Below are 18,808 nucleotides of genomic sequence, written 5' to 3' on the forward strand. Positions count from 1 at the left end.
AGTAATAGTACCCCCTTGCATATCACAGCCAAACATCAAGTTTTCCTACATCTTAGGATGTGGACCATTCCTTCCCTCTTCTATCGTGCAGGGCTCACTCTTTCAGGGTACACTGCAAGCACCACTCTCCTTGAATAATGGAGTGGCAGTTCTCATTTTAAATCTTTCCCTTCTCTTTTTATACTTTCTCAGTGAGCAGGTGGTTTTTTTTTGTATTAAATACTGCTTCCTCTCCTGCCTGGGGACAAAAAGAAAAAAGCCTGTTTTGCCTCAAAAATGACGAAGACTTAATGGAAAATGTGACATGAGGTTGTGCTGCTTCTGTGCTTCTTTCAAATCTGAGTAGAGATCTATTTGTTATCTGACATAATCCTTTGAAATGGATTTCAAGGATGTTAATTAATTTGGGCAGAAACAACACCCTGAAAAGAATTCTTCAAAATGTGGAGAACAGTTACCTTGAAGTTTTGAGGTGCTGAGATGATAAACATCCCTCTGCTTATGATGTCTCTGGCTTGAGAGATGGAGGAACACTCTACAGAGCCATGAGAGTCATGAACCATCTTTATCCATTCTCTCATATCACAAGAATCTTTCTGTTAAAGAAAAATATCAACACAACAGAATGAAACCTAATAGCCAGGTGGCAGCTCCGTGAGTATGATTTGGTAAGAATGGAGTTTCTTGTGCCTGCCATGCCTGGAGAGACAATGCATAGCTGTTGCACCCACACCTGCATCTATTTTATAGGCTTTGTGAAAGCCAAAGTGGGTGAATAAATATTTTGTGAAGCTGCTGGTCTTTGACAGTCCTTGGCAATTTGCAGGAAGGGTATCAGTTATATGGTACCCTGAGTAGGATGTTATAGTTTCTGTGGAGAGGATTATTCAAGACAGTGCTAGACTAGGTTTTCTGAAAACACATAGCATTGGAATCACTTTCTTCTGTACATGGCACCTAATAGGTCTCCTCCATTTGCTCTCACATAGGCTTGTGAGGTCTTTTAAGGTGCCCCAACTGGTCTTCAGTCCAAAACAGCACAGATTTCTCGTAGGTTTTATGTCATATCTGCTACATCCAGTTGGATGTCTTAACTCCCCTCCATCAATGCACTAAACTTTGCCAGTTCATTCTTCTAGTACGAGTTCAAGTAACTTTGGAACATAGGATTTCCAGACTCACCAACTTTTTGGGCAGATTTTTGTCTTTTACAGTGGCTTCACTGATGAATGACAGGGCTTCAGAGAACTGTTCAAATCCAGATGTGGGTCTCAGGTCAAATATAATGGGTGCTGAAGCAGTCATAGCATCACGGAAGAACTGCAATTTGTCAATATCAATGTCTTTTTCACCTGCAGAAATTGATGCCAGCTCCACAAATACAGGAATTTCTGTTTTGTCTAGGGGGAAAAGATCCAAAAATAAGACACCTGGTTGAGGAGTTTCATGGTCAGCTCAGAGTTGGAGTTCACACAGTTGTTTCATGCAATGCTGTTGTCACAACGTCTGATCCCCCTATTTTGTTTCTCTTACCTGATGACTCTATTACATCCCAGTACAACTCACCTTTTATTATGGTTTTGATCCAGGAGACAAAGCCTTTCCTTGTGCATTCAAGAAGTTCCCTCAGAAATTCCAGCATCTCTTCTGGAAGGTTGCTCAAACTGTTTTTCACCTTCATTAAGTCCTGAGTCATATAATCAAGTCTTTTATTCTTGAATTCCAGCTCTTCCTGAAAAGAAAAAAAAAAAACAATCCAAGACATACTAGTGTGTGTCCCTTGGTAAGAGAAGAAGGAAGGTTAGTTCTGCCTCTGCCCCATCCATGAGCCACTCAGGGCTTTTTCCAAAGTGCCACATTCCCAGAGACTTCTATTCCTCACATCCAATCTGTTTCATAAACTCAGTCTGGTATTTCAGCACAAGTCTCTGCAGAGGCACACAGTCATGATATAAAACTTGTCTGACATCTGCCTTGAAGTCTTGATCACTAAGAGACCTTTCCACAAAATTTACAAGGTCTGTTCCCATTTCAAAATTTCTGGGGAAACTGGTCCAAAACTTGGAAAGCTATTCAAGGTACAAAGAACATCCAGCTGCTCTGTGGGGGCTACATGTGCAGTTTCCCATCATTGCTACCATAATAGAAAGGTTATGACAAGACAACATTTTAGTTTTTGCAGGAATGGGGCAATGAGGCTTGGAGATCTGCAAAAGAAGAACATGTGGAAGCCAAATGAAGAATTGCTGGAGTTTCTGTCTATTCCAAATCACTTGATGCAGAATTTGGTTGCTGACACACAGAGATGCCTGCATCCATTGGTCTCACATAGTTTCCTCAGATGCCCTTAGGCATCTCTAGTGGCACTGGAAGCTCATTTGCAGACAACCAGTTTGATTAAGGATAAACTGCATCACATTCCTGACTCCACTTACGCCATTATAAAGTACCAGGCTAAAAGAGAGATTGCTACAACAGTGAAATTTATATTCCAAAAGGAAAAAAAAGATCATTCACTGTGTCCAATATGATTTAGTTAAAAGTTAAGACAGACAAAAACAAAGGCTCCCCATTCAGACCTGCCAACAAGAAGACACAAGAGCAGTCAAATATCAATGTGTGGCCTACATACGTATTTTGTTATGTCGCTGATAATCTGAAAATTCCCATTAAGATCAAGTGTCTTCCGCAGTTCGTCAATCATCTTGGCAGTGTTCACCACTGTAGACAGGGTCAAGTAGTTTTTAATCTTCCCCACTGCAGCATCTACCCAGGCAGCTTTTCCATCCCCTTTCTCTTCGCTCATCTCCATAATTGTAAACTCCTTTCTGAGTTGACTCTCATCTGCTAATTGTATCTCAAAATGGCTCTGCACAGTTCCAATGGTGATGGATAAGTCTTTGAGGGACAGATAGGTACTCTGAAAGTCATCAATGGCTGGTTTATAAATGTTTTCTTGTACATCTTCTATCAAAATTTTCTCTTCAGGGATTATGGCTTTGATTTGCTTTGCTTTTTCCTTCCATAAAGTCTGAAAATAATTGCTCTCCTCTAAGATATGAATTTTTTTCATCATGTCACTGTACTTAGTAAGGAAGTGGGATTCAGAAGTTTTCTTCTGGCTATTCACATCAAAAACGCTTACAGATATCTGATCCTTAAAATGTCCTCTCTTAGAGATGCATTCGTCCACAGGACTTTTATTCACTAAGAAAGGTGGAAACAATAAAATCAGTACATTTCTCCAGCTAGAAAGACACTTAACCTTTAAGCATGGAAATATTCTGACTCTGACTGCAACACGCAAGTGGTAGGAGTGTATGTGTGTGTGTGTGTGTGTTTATGGCAAAGTTCTTTGGGAAAAACTGAATCCAAGATCAACACCAAAAGAAAGGGTTTGGCAGGCAAAACCCATTGTTCCATGATGAGATACAGAGCCTTCAAACCATGGTACTGTCTGGTACTTCAAACCATGGTACTGTCTGTAGTGTTAGAAAACAACTTGGCCCTGAAGCAGATGTTGAGGAGATCTACACCACCATTTGGCCCACCTCAGCTGCAGAATCAGTTCTATTGATTCTTACACCCAATCCAAGAACTTCAATGCTGGCACATGTATGTTCCACTGTCTACCAGGAAGAATTCACTGGGTGAATCTTCCCAACTAAACACACATTTCTGCTCTCTTCTGTTAGCTCTGTCCTTCTCTTTTCAGGTTCTAGATCTTGTCTGAAATTGTTTGCCCTGACTGAAATGCACTTTGCCCCTACAAACATTTGTCAAATTAAGTAATTCAGCCTTATATATATCTCAGAGAAATTAAATACCTTGCACTGTTTAATCTTTCCCCATGAGACAGATTCTCCCACTATTCTGAATTCCTTCCATATGTGAACCCCTACCAGACTTCCTTTTTTTTTTTCCCCTTTCCTGCTTGCTCTCTCCTCAGAGCTGCTGTTTGCCACTAGATGGTCATGCAGCACCATTTCCTGGAGGATTTGTTACCAGCTCTTTATTTTAGGAATCAAGAACTACATAGGCAATCCCATAATCTCAAATAGAATGGGATGGTACCTCTTATCACATCCTCTATGCTTCTGCATAGACGCAGAAATGAGCGTCTCTGCTCCACCTCCTTCTGCAATTGCTCATATTCCTCTTTTCTGACTCTCAGCACCTCTGCTATACAGCTAAAGACAGAGAGACCTGGGGGAAGAAAGAAAAAAAAACAACAAACCACACACCTATGCCAAGACCTCACATATAAAGGATTTTTGAGAAAATCATCTGGAGAAAGAGGGAAGCTACTGGAAATGTAACAACCGCCATTAAAAAAATGCACGCTTGAGTTTGCACAAAGGCTGTTTCACTTGATCTAAAAGCAGCATTATCAATCAAGAGCCCTTCTGATGTGATCACTGCCGAAGTCCAAAACACTCACATGAACAAAGTTAATTACAGCAGAAGAATTTGAAAGAAATTTCTTCCATGTTTTTGTAAAATTTAGGTGGATTTTGAAACTGGCCGATGACCTTGAAGGTTATTTTGTAACCAGCATAAAGAGCAACAGAAAAACAAACCCTAGACCCACTAAACTGAGCGGTGCAGTTGACATGCCTGAGGGGCAGGATGCCATTCAGAAGGATATGGACAAGCTTCAGAAGTGGGCCCATCTGAACCTCATGAGGTTTAAAAAGGCCAAGTACAAGGTCCTGCACCTTGGTTGGAGCAACCCCTGGTATCAATACAGGGATTGAGAGCAGCCTTGTGGAGGACCTGGCTGTACTGGTGGGTGAAAACCTGGACATGAGCTGGCAACGTGTGCTCACAGCCCAGAAACCCATCATGTTCAGGGCTGCATCAAAAGGAGTGTGACCAGCAGGTTAAGGGAGGTGATTCTGCCCCTCTACTCCACTCTGATGAGACCCCATCTGGAGTACTGCATCCAGCTTTGGAGCCCTGCAGCCAACTCTGGAGCCCTCAGCATGGGAAAGACATGGACATGTTGAAGAGGGTCCAGAGGATTGCCACAGGAATAATCAGAGGCTGGAACACCTCTCCAATGAGGAAAGGCTGAGAGAGTTGGGCTTGTTCAGCCTGGGGAAGAGGAGGCTCTGAGGAGAACTTATTGTGGCCTTTCAATATTTAAAGGAGTCTCATAAGAAAGATGGTGACAGACTTTTTAGCAGGGCCTATTGCCATGGAACAAGGGGTAATGGTTTTAAACTAAAAAAGTAGATTTGGACTAGATATGAGGAATATACTTTTTACAGTGGGGGTGGTGAAACACTAGAATGGGTTGCCCAGAGAGGTTGTAGATGCCCCAGTTCCTGGAAACATTCAAGGTCAGGTTGATGGGGACTCTGAGCAACTTGACCTAGTTGAAGATGCCCCTGCTTATTGCAGGAGGGTTGGACTAGATGACATTTAGAGGTCTCGTCCAATCCAAACCATTCTGTGATTGTGTTTCTAACAACACAAACAGTTCTGTAGATGCATCATAGGAATACTATTTAATTGCTATCCATTGCACAGTAGAAGAATGTTGTTTTCTGTCCATAGTGTTAAAACAGCTTAAAAATTGCCAATATTCAATTTTTCTATTTTTTGCCTTTGTGTTTCTTCTCTTGCAGAGCTTTGTTTGTTTTGTTTGCTTTGTATTTTAGAGACCTTTCCAATATAGATATATTTTCTATTTGCCCTGTTAAACAGGAAAACACACCACATGGAACTACTGTTTTGGGAAATAAATTTGGAAACTTACGACGGAGGCACAGTATATTCTGAAATTCCTCTTGATGCTGGAAGATGATGGACAGCAGGTTGCAGTGAATGTTTCCTGAGAAAACTTGCTGGCCCATAATGTGGAAGAAATTAGAAAAAATGGAGACCAGTTTTTTTTGCATTTTTACTGATCTTATTTTGAAGTTTGTCCTCTGTTTCTTCTATTAAAAAAAAAGAAAACTAGTGATAGAGCAGTGCTTTCAAAATAAGTTGTTTCCCCACTGGATTTCATTTTAACATACATCCTCAGGAAGAGTTAGCAGCTTTGGAGACCCTGTCTCTAAGCCGTGAATAGCAAGGGGACCTGTTAAAGCCACTTCTGTGGACAGCACAGATTTGATTGTGTGACTGACAATTAAGTGACTCACACCAGCGTATGGGAAAAAATGTTGCTTTTCTCCCGATCAATGTAAGACAGCATTTTTCATTTGTTTTAGGTACACTAACCCCCAGATGTATCTTTAGAGGACCCTGGCTTAGCTTTGGTTATAATTCTCCTTCCAGACAGAAACAAACCTCTGGGCTGCTTCACAGTTAGCATTTCGGTTTGGTTTTTTGGGGGGGTGGGGGTTGTTTTTCTGGTGGTTTGGTTTGTTTGGTTTTTTTTTCAGAGAGTAATTTTTTTTCTTTAATATTCTTCATTTAAAAAATTCAACACCTCCCACGAATGTGAAACAAAATACCATTTCAACTGGAAAAAAGAAATCGAAACTGCTTCACAGTTTCTGAAATTAAACATCTTTTTCCAGGATATGTGAATATTTTGTCTTCTCCATTTTGTGTTGGCAACAAATTTCGCAGATCTTTGAACAGAGGTGATGAAACCTCATATTCCTTTCTAGCAAAAGAAAGGACTTAATTTCAAACTTCACCCAGTGCTATGGCTGAACTGTTTAGTGTGAGATTTTAGTGACATGCACATCAGCTGTTGCTTGGATACAGAGCCCAAAGCTCACAAGAATCTTAAAAAGGAGGGAAACTTACCAACAGCAGAGATGAGATCATAGATCACAGAAGAGCTGAGCACCTCTTTGAGAAATAGTTCCGCACTATCAGCATGTCTTTCTCCCTTTTTTAAGGAGAAAGGGAAGTTGTTCATCTTGTCTAAGAATATTTTCTCAACAACAGCAGAAAGGACTTTCCCAGCATATGACCTGTCTGTCTTGATGACTTTGGAAACCATTTTTACTAACATAGATTCCTGTAAAGATGAAAAATAAGGACAAGAGTTTTTTCCTCCTAGTTGTAAATAAGTTTTGTAGAACTCTTACCTTTACACTAAATTCGTCTCCCACTCTATTAACCCACCATAGGCCAAATAAGCACAGCTAGCAAAGTGGGTCAGCTCAGTGTGGCAGGAGGTGGAAACTCCCAGCTTGCAAGAAGTGATGGTGGCATTCAGACAGAAGCTGTGTACCTCACTTTTAGGTAAGTGTTTAATCCTTTGAATGACACAGTCCGTGAAGCAGATCTCGAGACCTGTATTCCAATACTTGTCCTTCTCTATGAATTCTGAGTAGAAGTCCAGAAGTTCTCTGCCATTTACCTGCAGGAAGGAAATGCTTAAGCTGCAATTGCTTTCTGGAGCCTTGCCAAATTATCATTAATTTCTCATAGCAGTAGGGGAGGAGTTATGCTCCTCTACATCAGCAAGGAGCTGGCTGCTGATGGAGCCATCATCCAAACACTGACTGGGACAAAACAGCATCCTGGGGTCAGGAGAAATCTGAGCATCAACTCACCTGCCTGGAGTTAAGTAACCATTACTTACTTTCTCCAGCCACCTTTCAACCATGTTGTGTATCAGGCTTTGCCATTTCTTGGTCCATTTCGCACAGAGGATGTTGAGCAAGGACAGCTCGTGCCACACCTGTGGCAGAAAAGCAAAGCTAGTGAACTGGGCCTCAGAGTATTGACAGACCTTCTAGGGTGGGAGGTTATTCCTTATGTGGGTTCTTGTTACTCACATCGATGTTTTCAAAGAACCGTGTATTTTTCATGGGTGGCCAGGGCAAGGATTTCTCCAGCCACTCTGTCATATAACCTTCAAACTGATGCCATCTTTCTGAGATAAAATGCTGAAATTCCTTGGGAAATAATAAAAAGGAGGCAATTGGCAAGGAAAACCAGATTTTCACTCTGGCTTTTGATACTTAACTGCTGTGTAGAGAGTGAAAATAAAGGCCTTCCCCACCACTATCAAGGGCCTCTGAGAAGAGAAATGGCTGGCACACTCTAAGACACTGCCAGCTGTGTTTGCAGCTCTCTGTCCATACAAAGCCTCCTCATCTGTCCCGGCACAAATTCTGACAAGGTTAGAATAAGTAACTGAGAAAGGTAGCTACATGGTCTGCTGTGACTCCTATAGCTGGCCATGTCTGAACGAAGCAAACTTGAACTCCTGGCCCTTCTCAGCTAAAAAGACATGGGTATATGTCTTTATGAAAGCTGTGGGTGTTATTTTTACCTGATTTGCTTGCAACACCTCTGATTCTGCATCAAACACCTGAAGTATCCGTAGCAGTGACATTATCGAGCTAAATGGCACTGCATAACAGTGTTTTAAGGAAAATGAAAGCAATGCATATGTTAAATTCAGACAGAATATGGCATCCTCCTCATCTGTGGGCTTCGTCGGCTGCTCAGTACCCTGCTTGGTACCCTCTGATTGGTGCCTGTGGACACAGAAAAACACTGTACACCTCATGTGCTAATTATAACAATAGCATTTAAAAAACAGTCAACACAATCTTGAGCTTAAGTATCCTTCATTTGCTGAAAAACACTATGCAGTGTAAGCCAACCAGAGCCACTTAAACGTCTGAATTTGTAGCTGAACCCCACAACATGAGATGGAGGTAGATTGTCTGTCAGGACAGATTCCCCTGTGGATGCATTCATCCTTCATCAGCACCAGAAGGGTTTAAAAGACTGACGTACATCTAACAAAGAAAATGACTACAACCTCCCTTATTCAGCTCAAACACAAATCTAGCCATTCTTTCCCACCTCCTCCACAGAGTTGTCCTAGTATCTATCCTCTCAGAAGGTCAGTACTTACAAGTCCTTGAACCAGGATGTCATCCTTTCAGCAATATTGTTCAAAAGGCCGTTCAAATCCTTTTCCTGAATAGAGGGTAAAAACATACACTGAAAACAACTGTGAAAACATATCAATTCCCAGAGCTGAGGTAGTCCCCTACGAAAACTGACAAATGTGAAACCTTCAGAGATTTTTTTTCTGCCAGTGCTTGAATTAAAAAAAAAAACCCTCAGCACTTCAGATGGAAAGGCAGATCTAGCTCCTGTTAAAAAAATAATTTCAAATCCCACAGAAACCAGCTGTCTCCAAGATCTCTGGAGTTCAGAGGATGGTGTGAGAGGTCTTAGCTCAGATTTTTTAAAGTACAAATCAGTGTATTGTGTATAATCCTATAATATACACCAAGAAGTAGATTTTAAGTGGTATTCCTCTTCAGAGCCTCAGAGTCTATTACAACAGTGTAGGTGAAACATAAGTGAGAATGACACAAAGTATGTTCCCATCCCTGGCAGTGTTCAAGACCAGGTTGGACAAGGCCTTGGGTGACATGATTTAGTGTGAGGTGTCCCTGCCCATGGCAGGGGGGTTGGAACTAGATGATCTTAAGGTCCTTTCCAACCCTAACTATTCTATGATTTATAAACAAGTCAAATTTTGATTAAAAAATAATCACTCTTTCAAAAATGCAAGCTAGAACTTTAACTTCTTTCATCTTTTCCCAATTGTTTGATCCCCACAGTGTTCATTTTGGCTACTGCATTTGAGGACAGGATGCTCAAATATTCTGATTAAAATTCATTTGATACAGCATTTGTTAGCAATTTTCCAACCAGGCCAAAAAAAAAAAAAAAGAGATTCCTTTGCTCTTTCTCTTTTGCCACTTCTCTCAAAAGATGGGTATTGAGCTCTCACTCCAGGTTCCTAGGATTCAGCCTCTTTGGATTTGTTGAAAATTTCTTCAGGAACCAGGAAGACTCTGGCTTACCTGTATAAAACTGCTGAACTTTTCATGACCTAAAGAAAAAACACTAACAATAAGTTGATCTATTACTGTGTGTGTTGTCTGATCACCTTACATGCACTTGGGCTGGTTCAAGGGCGATTTTTATGATGCGATTGTACACAGTGTCCAGGAGGACCACAGGTGGAAGCTTGATTTGGAGCAGGGACTCTGTGGTGAAATTCTTCAGGGCCAGCATCTCCAGGACCGTCTTTGCCAATGGAGAGCAGCTTTCAATGAATGACTTGTGAATCTTTATCATCTCCAGGACTTTCCTAGGAAAATGGACCATTAACAGCAGACGCCCTTTGGAGCATCAGGATGTACTTTGTGCAATCTTACATGCTCCTGTGGCTGGCAAATATGGCACTGGACTTAAAGAAGAAGTAACTGAACACCTGGGGTTTTATAGCAAGTAAATTTACACAATAAGACCCTTTCTTTTTTTTTTTTTTTCCTTTTGAGCCTTTTAAAGAATAAATTCTGTGTTTGAGAATTTCAGTCCATAAGACACTATCTTGTGTGAGTGCACATATATGCTTTTACTCCCTGCCCAATTTGCCTGATGTGAGCCCACCTTCCTCCCTGTGAGACAATGCCCAAATGAGGATCTAGGGGTAGTTTCCTCCCTAAGACCACTCCCAACAGGCTATCTGCAGTGAGACTGCACAGTCTTCAGCTCAGTCTTTCCCTTCCTCCAATTTGCCTTCAAACACCCTCCCCTTCTTTTAGGGCAGAAGTAGGATGTAGGTGAACGGCAATGACTTGCATCCCAGGGAAGAAACACAAAGTTTCTGGTGTTTGGAAGTCCACAAGCAAAAGCACTGCAAAAATTATTCTAACAGTACAACAGCTTATTTCCCTGACCCAGCCTTGATGTTGTAACCCTTTCAAACCTACTTCTGTTTCTTTTCATCATCTCTCAGCTGCAACAAGCGTTGTGAAGGAACGGTTTGTATTGAAAAAGGACCCTCCATCTTCTCTGTAATTGCATACAGTAATGGAATCAGCCAAATGCACAAGACGTCATCTTCATTATCTAAGCAGATTTTCTTCAGAGCTGAAATGTAATCGCTGAAAAGAAAGAGAACCACCAAAAATCTCCATCACTGGTCAGATCTCCCATAACCACCCTCCTAAGATGGCAATGGGAGCTGTGAACTTGCACCTCAACCCAATGGCATTCATCTTGCCAACATGTAGATGCATGAAGGTGTGTGAGAGCAAGCAAGAGCTTAGTTCTAGAGACCTTATCAGCAGACATTCATGTACAACAAATGAATCCCAAACCAGCTTTCCCAAAACAGTCTTCCTCCGTAAGTGTTACGCCGCAAAGGAAAATCAAAAGAAAAATAACGTAGACGGTATACCAGCATGACAAAATACAGTATAATCTGACTTTGTGGCCTAATACATCCGCTTTTGTAGGGCTAAATTCAGCTGTCTTCATAAAAATGTCTAATTCTCTTTGAGATGTCTGGGACATCCAAGACAGACCTCCAAGGTTTTCAGATATGAACCAGAACTCTGGGGAGATGTTAATCCTTTAAAATTGGTCAGGAGGTTTGGTAAGATAGCACATGGCATCTAAAATGACACTGATGACCAGTTGAATCTTTGATTATAACAGACAACCAGACACCTACAGATGTGCATATATTTAAGGTTCAGAATCTCAAGCCAATCCCTGCCAAAAATAGGACCTGTGGCTCTCCTTCTATCGGAGACCTGTCAGAGGGGACAGGCTGCAGAGGTTATGGCAGCCAGTGGCATAAACACAGGTAGGAAGCATTGAAGTGAAGCGGAAAGGGATCTGGAGGACCACATTCTACCTCCATTTTCACATAATTGCTCCACAGAGAAAATGGCCCAATGAATGCAATGACTACAGAAGGATCTTTAACTCAAGTAAGATGACACTTTTAATTACCTCCTTCCTCTCAGATGCTGGAATTTGTCTTGAAATGGGCCAATGTCCTGGAAGAGTTTTTCAGCCTTGACGATTACCTCTTTGCTTAGTTGAATGTTATAACAAAATGAGGTGTGTAAGGCAAAAAGCAGCCCATTATCTTTCTGCTCCTCTGTCTCCAGGTGTCCAACGATCTTGTCCATGAACTTTATCATGTTAGTTTTTAACTGAACAATGAAAGTAAAGAAGGGGAGTTTCACTAAGACAATACAATCTTACTTGAGGAGCTGGGAAGGGTTCAGGAAGGAGGATGGAAGATGGAAGTTGCTTACTTGGAGGCAAAAGCCTTGCAGTTACACCACTTACTTAAAGACAGGTTCCTGTCTTTGCAACAGCTAGCAAATATTTTAGCTTCCATTGTATCTCACTGCCCTGGCACTACTCCAGGGAGAATGTTTTCCTGGCTGTCAGAAATTTACCAAGCAGTCCTTATCTGCTGAATACTCACTGGCATCAGGACCCTGCTAGCCACCATTCTAGAATGCTCAAGCCCTACCACAGGTGAAGTACAGGCAAACAGATCTTCAGTCTCCCAGCTGAGCTGGGAAATCAAAGGGAATCAAAAGGAATAGTGGAGATTCTCCCAGAGACGTAGCTTACTATAGGAGTATGACTCCATGAAACCCAAAGGACAGGTAAACAACTTCTACCTAAACAGAGATGCAGCACCCATCACTCAATTCCTCCCATTGGGATTTGCCTACAGATCACCTGCAACACATTGCTTTGCATCCTGTGTAACCCAGGTTTACTTCAGGCTTTCCACTTTATGTGACCTTTTAGGACACCCTCACAATGTAAGACAGCATCCCCACCTAACTGTTTGTAGCCTAGGTACTTAGCCCTTTTCCGGGTATACCCTAATGCCTCTCTCTGAGTCAAGCCCCAGATGATGCCAGGTGAATGTGGCACCTCAGCTCAAATAGGACTTCCATTAAACAATGCTGGTGGTTTGAGCTGGGCCAACAACTAAATACTCACCAGGCTTCTCACTTTGCCTTTTCTCCTGTGGTTCAGGATGAAAACAGAAAGAGGGTGAGAAGATTCATGAACTGAGATGATGATGGTTAAATAGGGAAAGCGAAAGCTGTCCATGTAAACAAAGCAAAAAAGAAGAATTCATACACTACTACTTATTGGCAGGCAGATGTCCAGCCCCTTCCTGGGTGGCTGGGCCTCAGCATGTGTAACACTTGCTTGGAGAGACAAATGCCATAACTGCGAACAACCCTCCTTCCTGCTCATTTGTCTGAGCTATAATTGCAGAGGACAACATCGTACGGTATGGAATACTCCTTTGGTCGCTTTGGATCAGCTGTCTTGGCTATGTTCCCTCCCAACCTCTTGTCTACCACCAGCATACTCACTGTGGGGAGCAGTGGGAGAGAGCAAGCGTTGATGGTATACAAGGACTGTTCAGCAATAGCCAAAACATTCATGTTATCAACACTGTTTCAGCCACAAATGCAAGACACAGCACCATATGCTATGAAGAACATTAACTCAGTCCAAGCCAGACCTGGTACCATCTCAGACAGTATCCATGCTGGGATGGGGGTGGACATCAGTGCTCTCCTGTAGCCATGGAGATCTTGCCTTTTTACTGCAACTGCTCACTTCTATGAGCAATGAGAATATTGATTTCCACCTTTCTTCCAAGACCCCTACTCAATCCGTGTAAAGAGATGGATGTGTCCAGGGCAAAAATCCATCTTTCCACCTTAGGATAAGACAAACATCCTTTCTTTTGTCCCTTGCAGATAATAAAATTTGGTCCCTCTGCTGGTAATAAAAGGAGCTGGGGAGGGGGTCTTGCTCAGGCAAGCCTGTTCACTCTGGATGTAGTACTCAGCTCAAGAAAGCAAACACCCAAAAGAATCAATTTTAGCCCAGAGAGGATCCATCACTGCAGTTGGTAAGGACTGGTAAGTCATTCCTCTGACTAAAAATCAGCGCCTACTGAATGGCTGACTCTCTAATCTTTCTAACTCTGTACTTCTCAGCACCTACATCAGGAGCTAAGCATGTATGCACCCAGTTATTTTCCAGTATGCCAATTTTATTTTAAGTGTCTGCAACCTTAAACTGCATCCTGACTTTGGTGTATACCCCTGAGAAATAAGTCAATGGCAATTTAATTTCAGACTTTAAAATGAGGCATTGAAGCCAGAACATAATTGAGTGTGAAATTCTTCTTTTTTCAATGCAAGATTCTCAAAACCAGAGTAATCTTTCCATGACCCAGCCTCAAAGCTAGTTCTACAAATGACACATTTCAGGTCTGATTCCAATAGACACCCTTGAACCTCATCAGGCTTTGGGTCCAACCCAGAAACCAGAAAAAGCAACGAAAATAAGGTCCAGCTTTTTGATGTTTTCTGGCTGTGGTTCACAACCCTACATGGAATTAGACATAGCTGCAGAAATATCTCTTCAGGGGTCTGTCTACCTGGTTGCTGCTAGCTACTTTAGGTTGGTGTATACTTACTTGGTGATCTTCAAGATCAGTTGGAGAATAGGTTTTGCCATTTGCAGCATCCCCAAGATAAATTTTGAAGCTCTCCGTGTAGATCTTCAGTTTCCTTTCTAAATTGTTAAAGCTCTTCTTGAGCTTGATAGTCTTGGAGAATTCATCTGTGAGGTATTCTATGATACCACAGTTGACTGTGTTTTGGGGCATTTTTTTTGGAGACTGCAATTTGAACAATTCAAGGATATTTGTTTTTTTTTCATTAAAATAGCACTTCATGTTTTCAAAAATAGTCCATGTTCCTGGGGAGGAATCAGGGATTTGTTAATGAACCTTCAAACCTATAATGACGAGTCTTAGGCTGGCCCTGAGCTAACAATACCAACTGCTTTGTATGAATGCCAAGCCCAGCTGAGTCATAACTGAGCCTTTAATGCACAAAACTCACCATGCGTATTTAAATTCAGCCCTAGGTACCTCACCTGCACTTTAGAAGGGACTGGTATGCATAGCCCATAGCTGATACAATTACCCCAACAATAGGAGTCTACTACTTTTTGAGACATCCTGGCATATTCAGATCATCTATACAGGGTCACAGATCTGACACTGGCCCATCAGCTCACCTGCACCCTTCTGGAATGGCAACTAAAGGCCTGATGGCAGATACAAAAATGATTCAAGGCTTCATTACACACCCTCTCTTGCCTCAAAATGAGAAGACTGAGTTTATTCCGGGAAAAAGCAAAATAACTTGAACACTCCTTCCAAAATAGTTTGTTATATAAAGAATTTGCTTGTGATAAATAAATAGTCCATAAAACTACATGTAAAAAAATCCCCACAACAGCAATGTTTCTGTTGCAGAAAGCAGGTGCTGCCCCACTGTGAAGCAAAACAAGGGAGTTTGTGTTCATCTGCTGTGCGCAAGGGTTTGTCAGTCATACTTCATGCCAGTTGAGTAAAGTAAAATACATACCACTTGCTTTGATCTCTTCCTTGGGAATGTTCAAGACTCGATGTAGCTGACCTGTATTCTTGGAGTCCATTCCACAAATATACTCTAAATCACATGATCTTTCATGGTCAGTTGAGAGCATACTTTTTAAGATAGCATATTTATAAAAAATTGTTTCTCCCTGTACATGGGAAATGGGGATTGTTGCTTGACCCTGTAAATACTTTTTTCTAGAACAGAATAAAGAAGAAGAATTAGTCACTACAGCATAAGAAGCTTCCTTCTTGTTCAACTCCAGAAGGACTTCAGCTGTACAAATTGGTTCATGCAGCAAGAATGAGCAATCAACATTCACATTCAAAATGCAGAGTTCAGCAAAATGCTTCAGGATTTTAGAATGGCAGAAAATACTTGATAATCTGACCTCAGCTTTAAGGTTTATCAGACAGGAGAGAAATAAAAATAACTGGTGGCAAGTCTTGACGTGAACAACTCTGGTCCTAGCCAAAGTTGCAGCTGCCTTGTAAAAAGAATGGGAAATACATCTAGATATTCCTGATGAGTGCTGCAACTGTACCAGAACTGAGGTGATTGTTCACTGCGTTTTCCCCCATGCAAGTCATCTGGTCACATTTGGGAAGCTTCATAATGTTTTAGACCTCTGTGAGAATCTGACAGATCTGATGCAAGACCTACAGAAGTTAGACTTAACACTGCAACTCATTTCTACAGATACCTACATGTAGATGTCTTTGTCTGGAGCTGAAGCCCAGGCTGGGATCCTAAAGTTTAGCAAGCTATATGCTTTCCAAAAATTTTACATCAGAATACATTTATATATAATTTTTACCTTTCTTTTAGAACAGCAAATTCCTGGTATTGTCCAGGTTTCTTGTAAAAAGCAACACAGATCTTGGATGACTCTTTAGGAAACTTGAATTTTTTTGACATCACAACAACAAACTCTAGGGTTATTGTTGGTTCCGTCTTAAGTATTTTATCAGACAGGTATGGGTTCTCCAGGCAGCTATTGGAAGGGAAAGAAATACTGTGAGGCCTACATCAAGACACCTTCCACCAGTACGTTGCCATCTTCACCTGATTCACTTCAGGGCTCCAGGGCAGAATTCAGACACTCACATGCATTTCTCCAAAACTCTGGCTGCAGCTCCTGGAAAAGAAGGATCTTCTGCATCATTTCTTCCAGTCCTGTACAAATATCCTGGTTACCATAAAGCATTTAGACTGGTCCCAGCTGCCTAGATGCAAGTATCAAGCTGCTGTGTGAATAACTCAGACACAGATGGCATGCTATAGACCAAGCAACATTGGAAAGAGACCAACTCCTGTCTTTGAAGGCCTCTACTTGTGTCCATCTCTATCTGCTGGTGGAGGAAGGACTTTAAGGGTGGAGTAGCCTTACAGTAGTAAAGCTATACCTCCTACCAAAGATAGCTCTTTTCCCTGCAAGCTCCCAGATCTCAAGCTCCTTGAGGTCTGATGGGAAATCCCACAGCACTGAAATCCACATCAACAAACCTGCCACTGGGTCCTAGGTTTTCTTTGCTTTCACCATCACCTGCAAATGAGGAGAATGCTTGGATTAACATCAGCAGAAGATGCACTAAGACAAGAAAAACTTGCAAACTGGGACTGGGAGAGAAGCTCTTGAAATTAAAATCCTCATAGCTTGAGTACAGACCTCTGGGTCTTTGAACCAAGAATCCCAGACCACCTGTTGTGTGACCTCCCATCTAGCCAAGCTCCACCATTGCTTGGTACAGCTTTTTGGGGATAGGAAAATGGAGCAATCTGTGCTGCTGGAGGTAAGGGTGGGGCTTATCCTTACCCTTAGTGGTTAGCATACCCTACATTGGTGGAGTTACAGGTGGGGCAATAGGTGGAACACTGACATACAATTACACTGAATGATCAACTTTTAGGCTTCTCTTACCAGTTGTCTTTGTCCTCCATGAGCAGTTCAGAAAAGTACCTCTAGGCACTCAATCAGTTTACATGTGGCATTGCCAGGAGCCTCTGACTCTCAGCCTAGCCCTGCATACTCAGACCTGATCTTCACAATAGTCAGCATCATATTTGCATTAGAGCAGAGATGGGAATGCTAAAATATGCTCATCAGTTACCTCTTCTGTTAGAGATTCTTTGCTCCACTGGCTCCTCTCTCCCCTGGGGATCCAGGATCTTTTTTTTGGAAAAATAAAGGTTTAAAGTTAAAACCAAAGAAACTCATAGCAATGATTCAAACTACACAGGGCCAGGGAGGGTTCAGAGCTGAAGAAGCCATTCAGCCTTTCTTCCAACATATTTTTCCATGGCTTCTCATTTGCACACAGGAAATTACGAATGCAAAGAGCAGAGCTGCATCTCAGCACAACTGCAAGTGAACGCAGGGCATCACCTTGCAACTTCCATGCGAGTAACCCGCTATATCCAAAAGAACAATGCTATCCTGCATGCTATAAGGGTGGAAAATACAGCCTTCATCAATTGTCTCTGGGGGTCCCCAAGGAGTTTAGTTATGACTAAGTTTGCTCTTTGATAGGCACCATGTGATTCCTGCTCAGAAAGCATTCTGGCTTCCTTGAATACTGGGGTTCCTGGGTTTCTGATAGTCCCACTTGATTGGAACCAGCACTCATGATAACACTCCCTCTCCAGTGACACAGCAGACTGCTGCTGGTATGCTGGGACTTGCTGAGCATGGGTGTCCTCCTGGGGTGGGACTGCTGTGCCATGGAAAGGACAAGCATATGTGCACCAATGGCCATAATTAGAGTTTCCCTGTTACGTGCTGCATCAGCCCATGTCTCTATCAATGATGGCTTTTGGAGGAACCCTGGCATTTGAGACCATTTCACAGCAAAGCTGTGGCCAGGCAAATGAAGTAATTCCTACGGGAGCAGGAAAAAAGAGAGATAAACAGTGTACAGCCTAATACGGTTTACCTTAAAGTAAGGGTACTGACAACACAGAAATCCAAGGCTCTTAGGCTGTTTTAGCCCAGTCCAGTAATGCCCAAATGTTCTTAAGAAATTTGAAGGCAGTTTTTACCCTGCTCCTCGACTGTAATACAGCAAACAGCACAGTTTGTTGGACCAGAAATTTTATAGATTGGTAGTGCGGTTGATCAGCAGCAGAAGGAAGACAAATTCAGTGGGAAACCCTGAATTTTCAAGCAAAGATTTTACTTTTTATGTGAAATAAAGTGAATGGTCTTTTAGCATAAATTGGCCTTCTCCAAACTGATTTCTTACACAGGAAAGAAACAGGTCATACCTCAACTTTCACATATTTGTTTATTTGGATGAAGAAAAAGAAGCAATACATCTCATTTCATTTGCCATGATGATGGCGATAAAGAAGACAAAGTAAAAGAAAAAGTTCCCAGAACTATCCTGAAGCAGCAAAATGACTGGATATTGAGTGGACATAGCCAGATGGAATCTCTTCAGAATAAAAGCTGCACTGTGGTATTGTCAGAGCCACCCTTTTATTTCTGCCTCTTCCATACAGAAACATTCCCACACCGCAGTGATGGGGCATAGCATCCCTTCGGTATCACC

General features: G+C 41.9%; 2 protein-coding genes across 2 annotated transcripts in view; both read right to left on the reverse strand.

Moving 5' to 3' along the window:
* LOC130594048 (E3 ubiquitin-protein ligase rnf213-alpha-like) overlaps positions 1–6,884 on the reverse strand; it is a 46,274-nt gene extending 39,390 nt beyond the window's left edge. Inside the window, exons 1-7 of the mRNA XM_057399695.1 lie at positions 6,769–6,884; positions 5,765–5,945; positions 4,075–4,206; positions 2,633–3,207; positions 1,567–1,732; positions 1,183–1,400; positions 459–596 (exon numbers count right to left, since the gene is read on the reverse strand). Coding sequence (XP_057255678.1) covers positions 459–596; positions 1,183–1,400; positions 1,567–1,732; positions 2,633–3,207; positions 4,075–4,206; positions 5,765–5,945; positions 6,769–6,789 — 1,431 coding nt within the window. The 5' untranslated portion in view covers positions 6,790–6,884. The remainder of the gene's footprint in view (positions 1–458; positions 597–1,182; positions 1,401–1,566; positions 1,733–2,632; positions 3,208–4,074; positions 4,207–5,764; positions 5,946–6,768) is intronic.
* A 173-nt stretch (positions 6,885–7,057) lies between these two features.
* On the reverse strand, positions 7,058–17,425 carry LOC130594130 (uncharacterized). Its single transcript, XM_057399857.1, has 11 exons — positions 17,369–17,425; positions 16,764–16,803; positions 16,365–16,433; positions 16,075–16,251; positions 15,246–15,454; positions 14,285–14,568; positions 11,758–11,963; positions 10,728–10,901; positions 9,904–10,102; positions 7,556–7,654; positions 7,058–7,330 (listed from the first exon to the last, which is right to left on the reverse strand). Exons 4-11 carry the CDS (start codon positions 16,173–16,175, stop codon positions 7,058–7,060), a joined length of 1,545 nt encoding a protein of 514 aa, XP_057255840.1. The 5' UTR covers positions 16,176–16,251; positions 16,365–16,433; positions 16,764–16,803; positions 17,369–17,425.
* Between the last annotated feature and the right edge of the window lie 1,383 nt (positions 17,426–18,808).

Source organism: Pezoporus wallicus, unplaced genomic scaffold (genome assembly GCF_028554395.1).
Source record: "Pezoporus wallicus isolate ANWC-B61680 ecotype Strahan unplaced genomic scaffold, APGP_CSIRO_Pwel_v1 scaffold_6446, whole genome shotgun sequence".
Classification (NCBI taxonomy): Eukaryota; Metazoa; Chordata; class Aves; order Psittaciformes; family Psittacidae; genus Pezoporus; species Pezoporus wallicus.

Excerpts from the sequence above, each read along its gene's own strand:
- LOC130594130 (XM_057399857.1), bottom strand. The coding sequence starts at position 16,175 with ATGTCAAAAAAATTCAAGTTTCCTAAAGAGTCATCCAAGATCTGTGTT. Across the intron at positions 15,455-16,074 it reads TTTGCTGTTCTAAAAGAAAG|AAAAAAGTATTTACAGGGTC; the intron begins GTAAAAATTATA and ends ATTCTGTTCTAG. Across the intron at positions 10,103-10,727 it reads GATGATGAAAAGAAACAGAA|GAAAGTCCTGGAGATGATAA; the intron begins GTAGGTTTGAAA and ends CCATTTTCCTAG.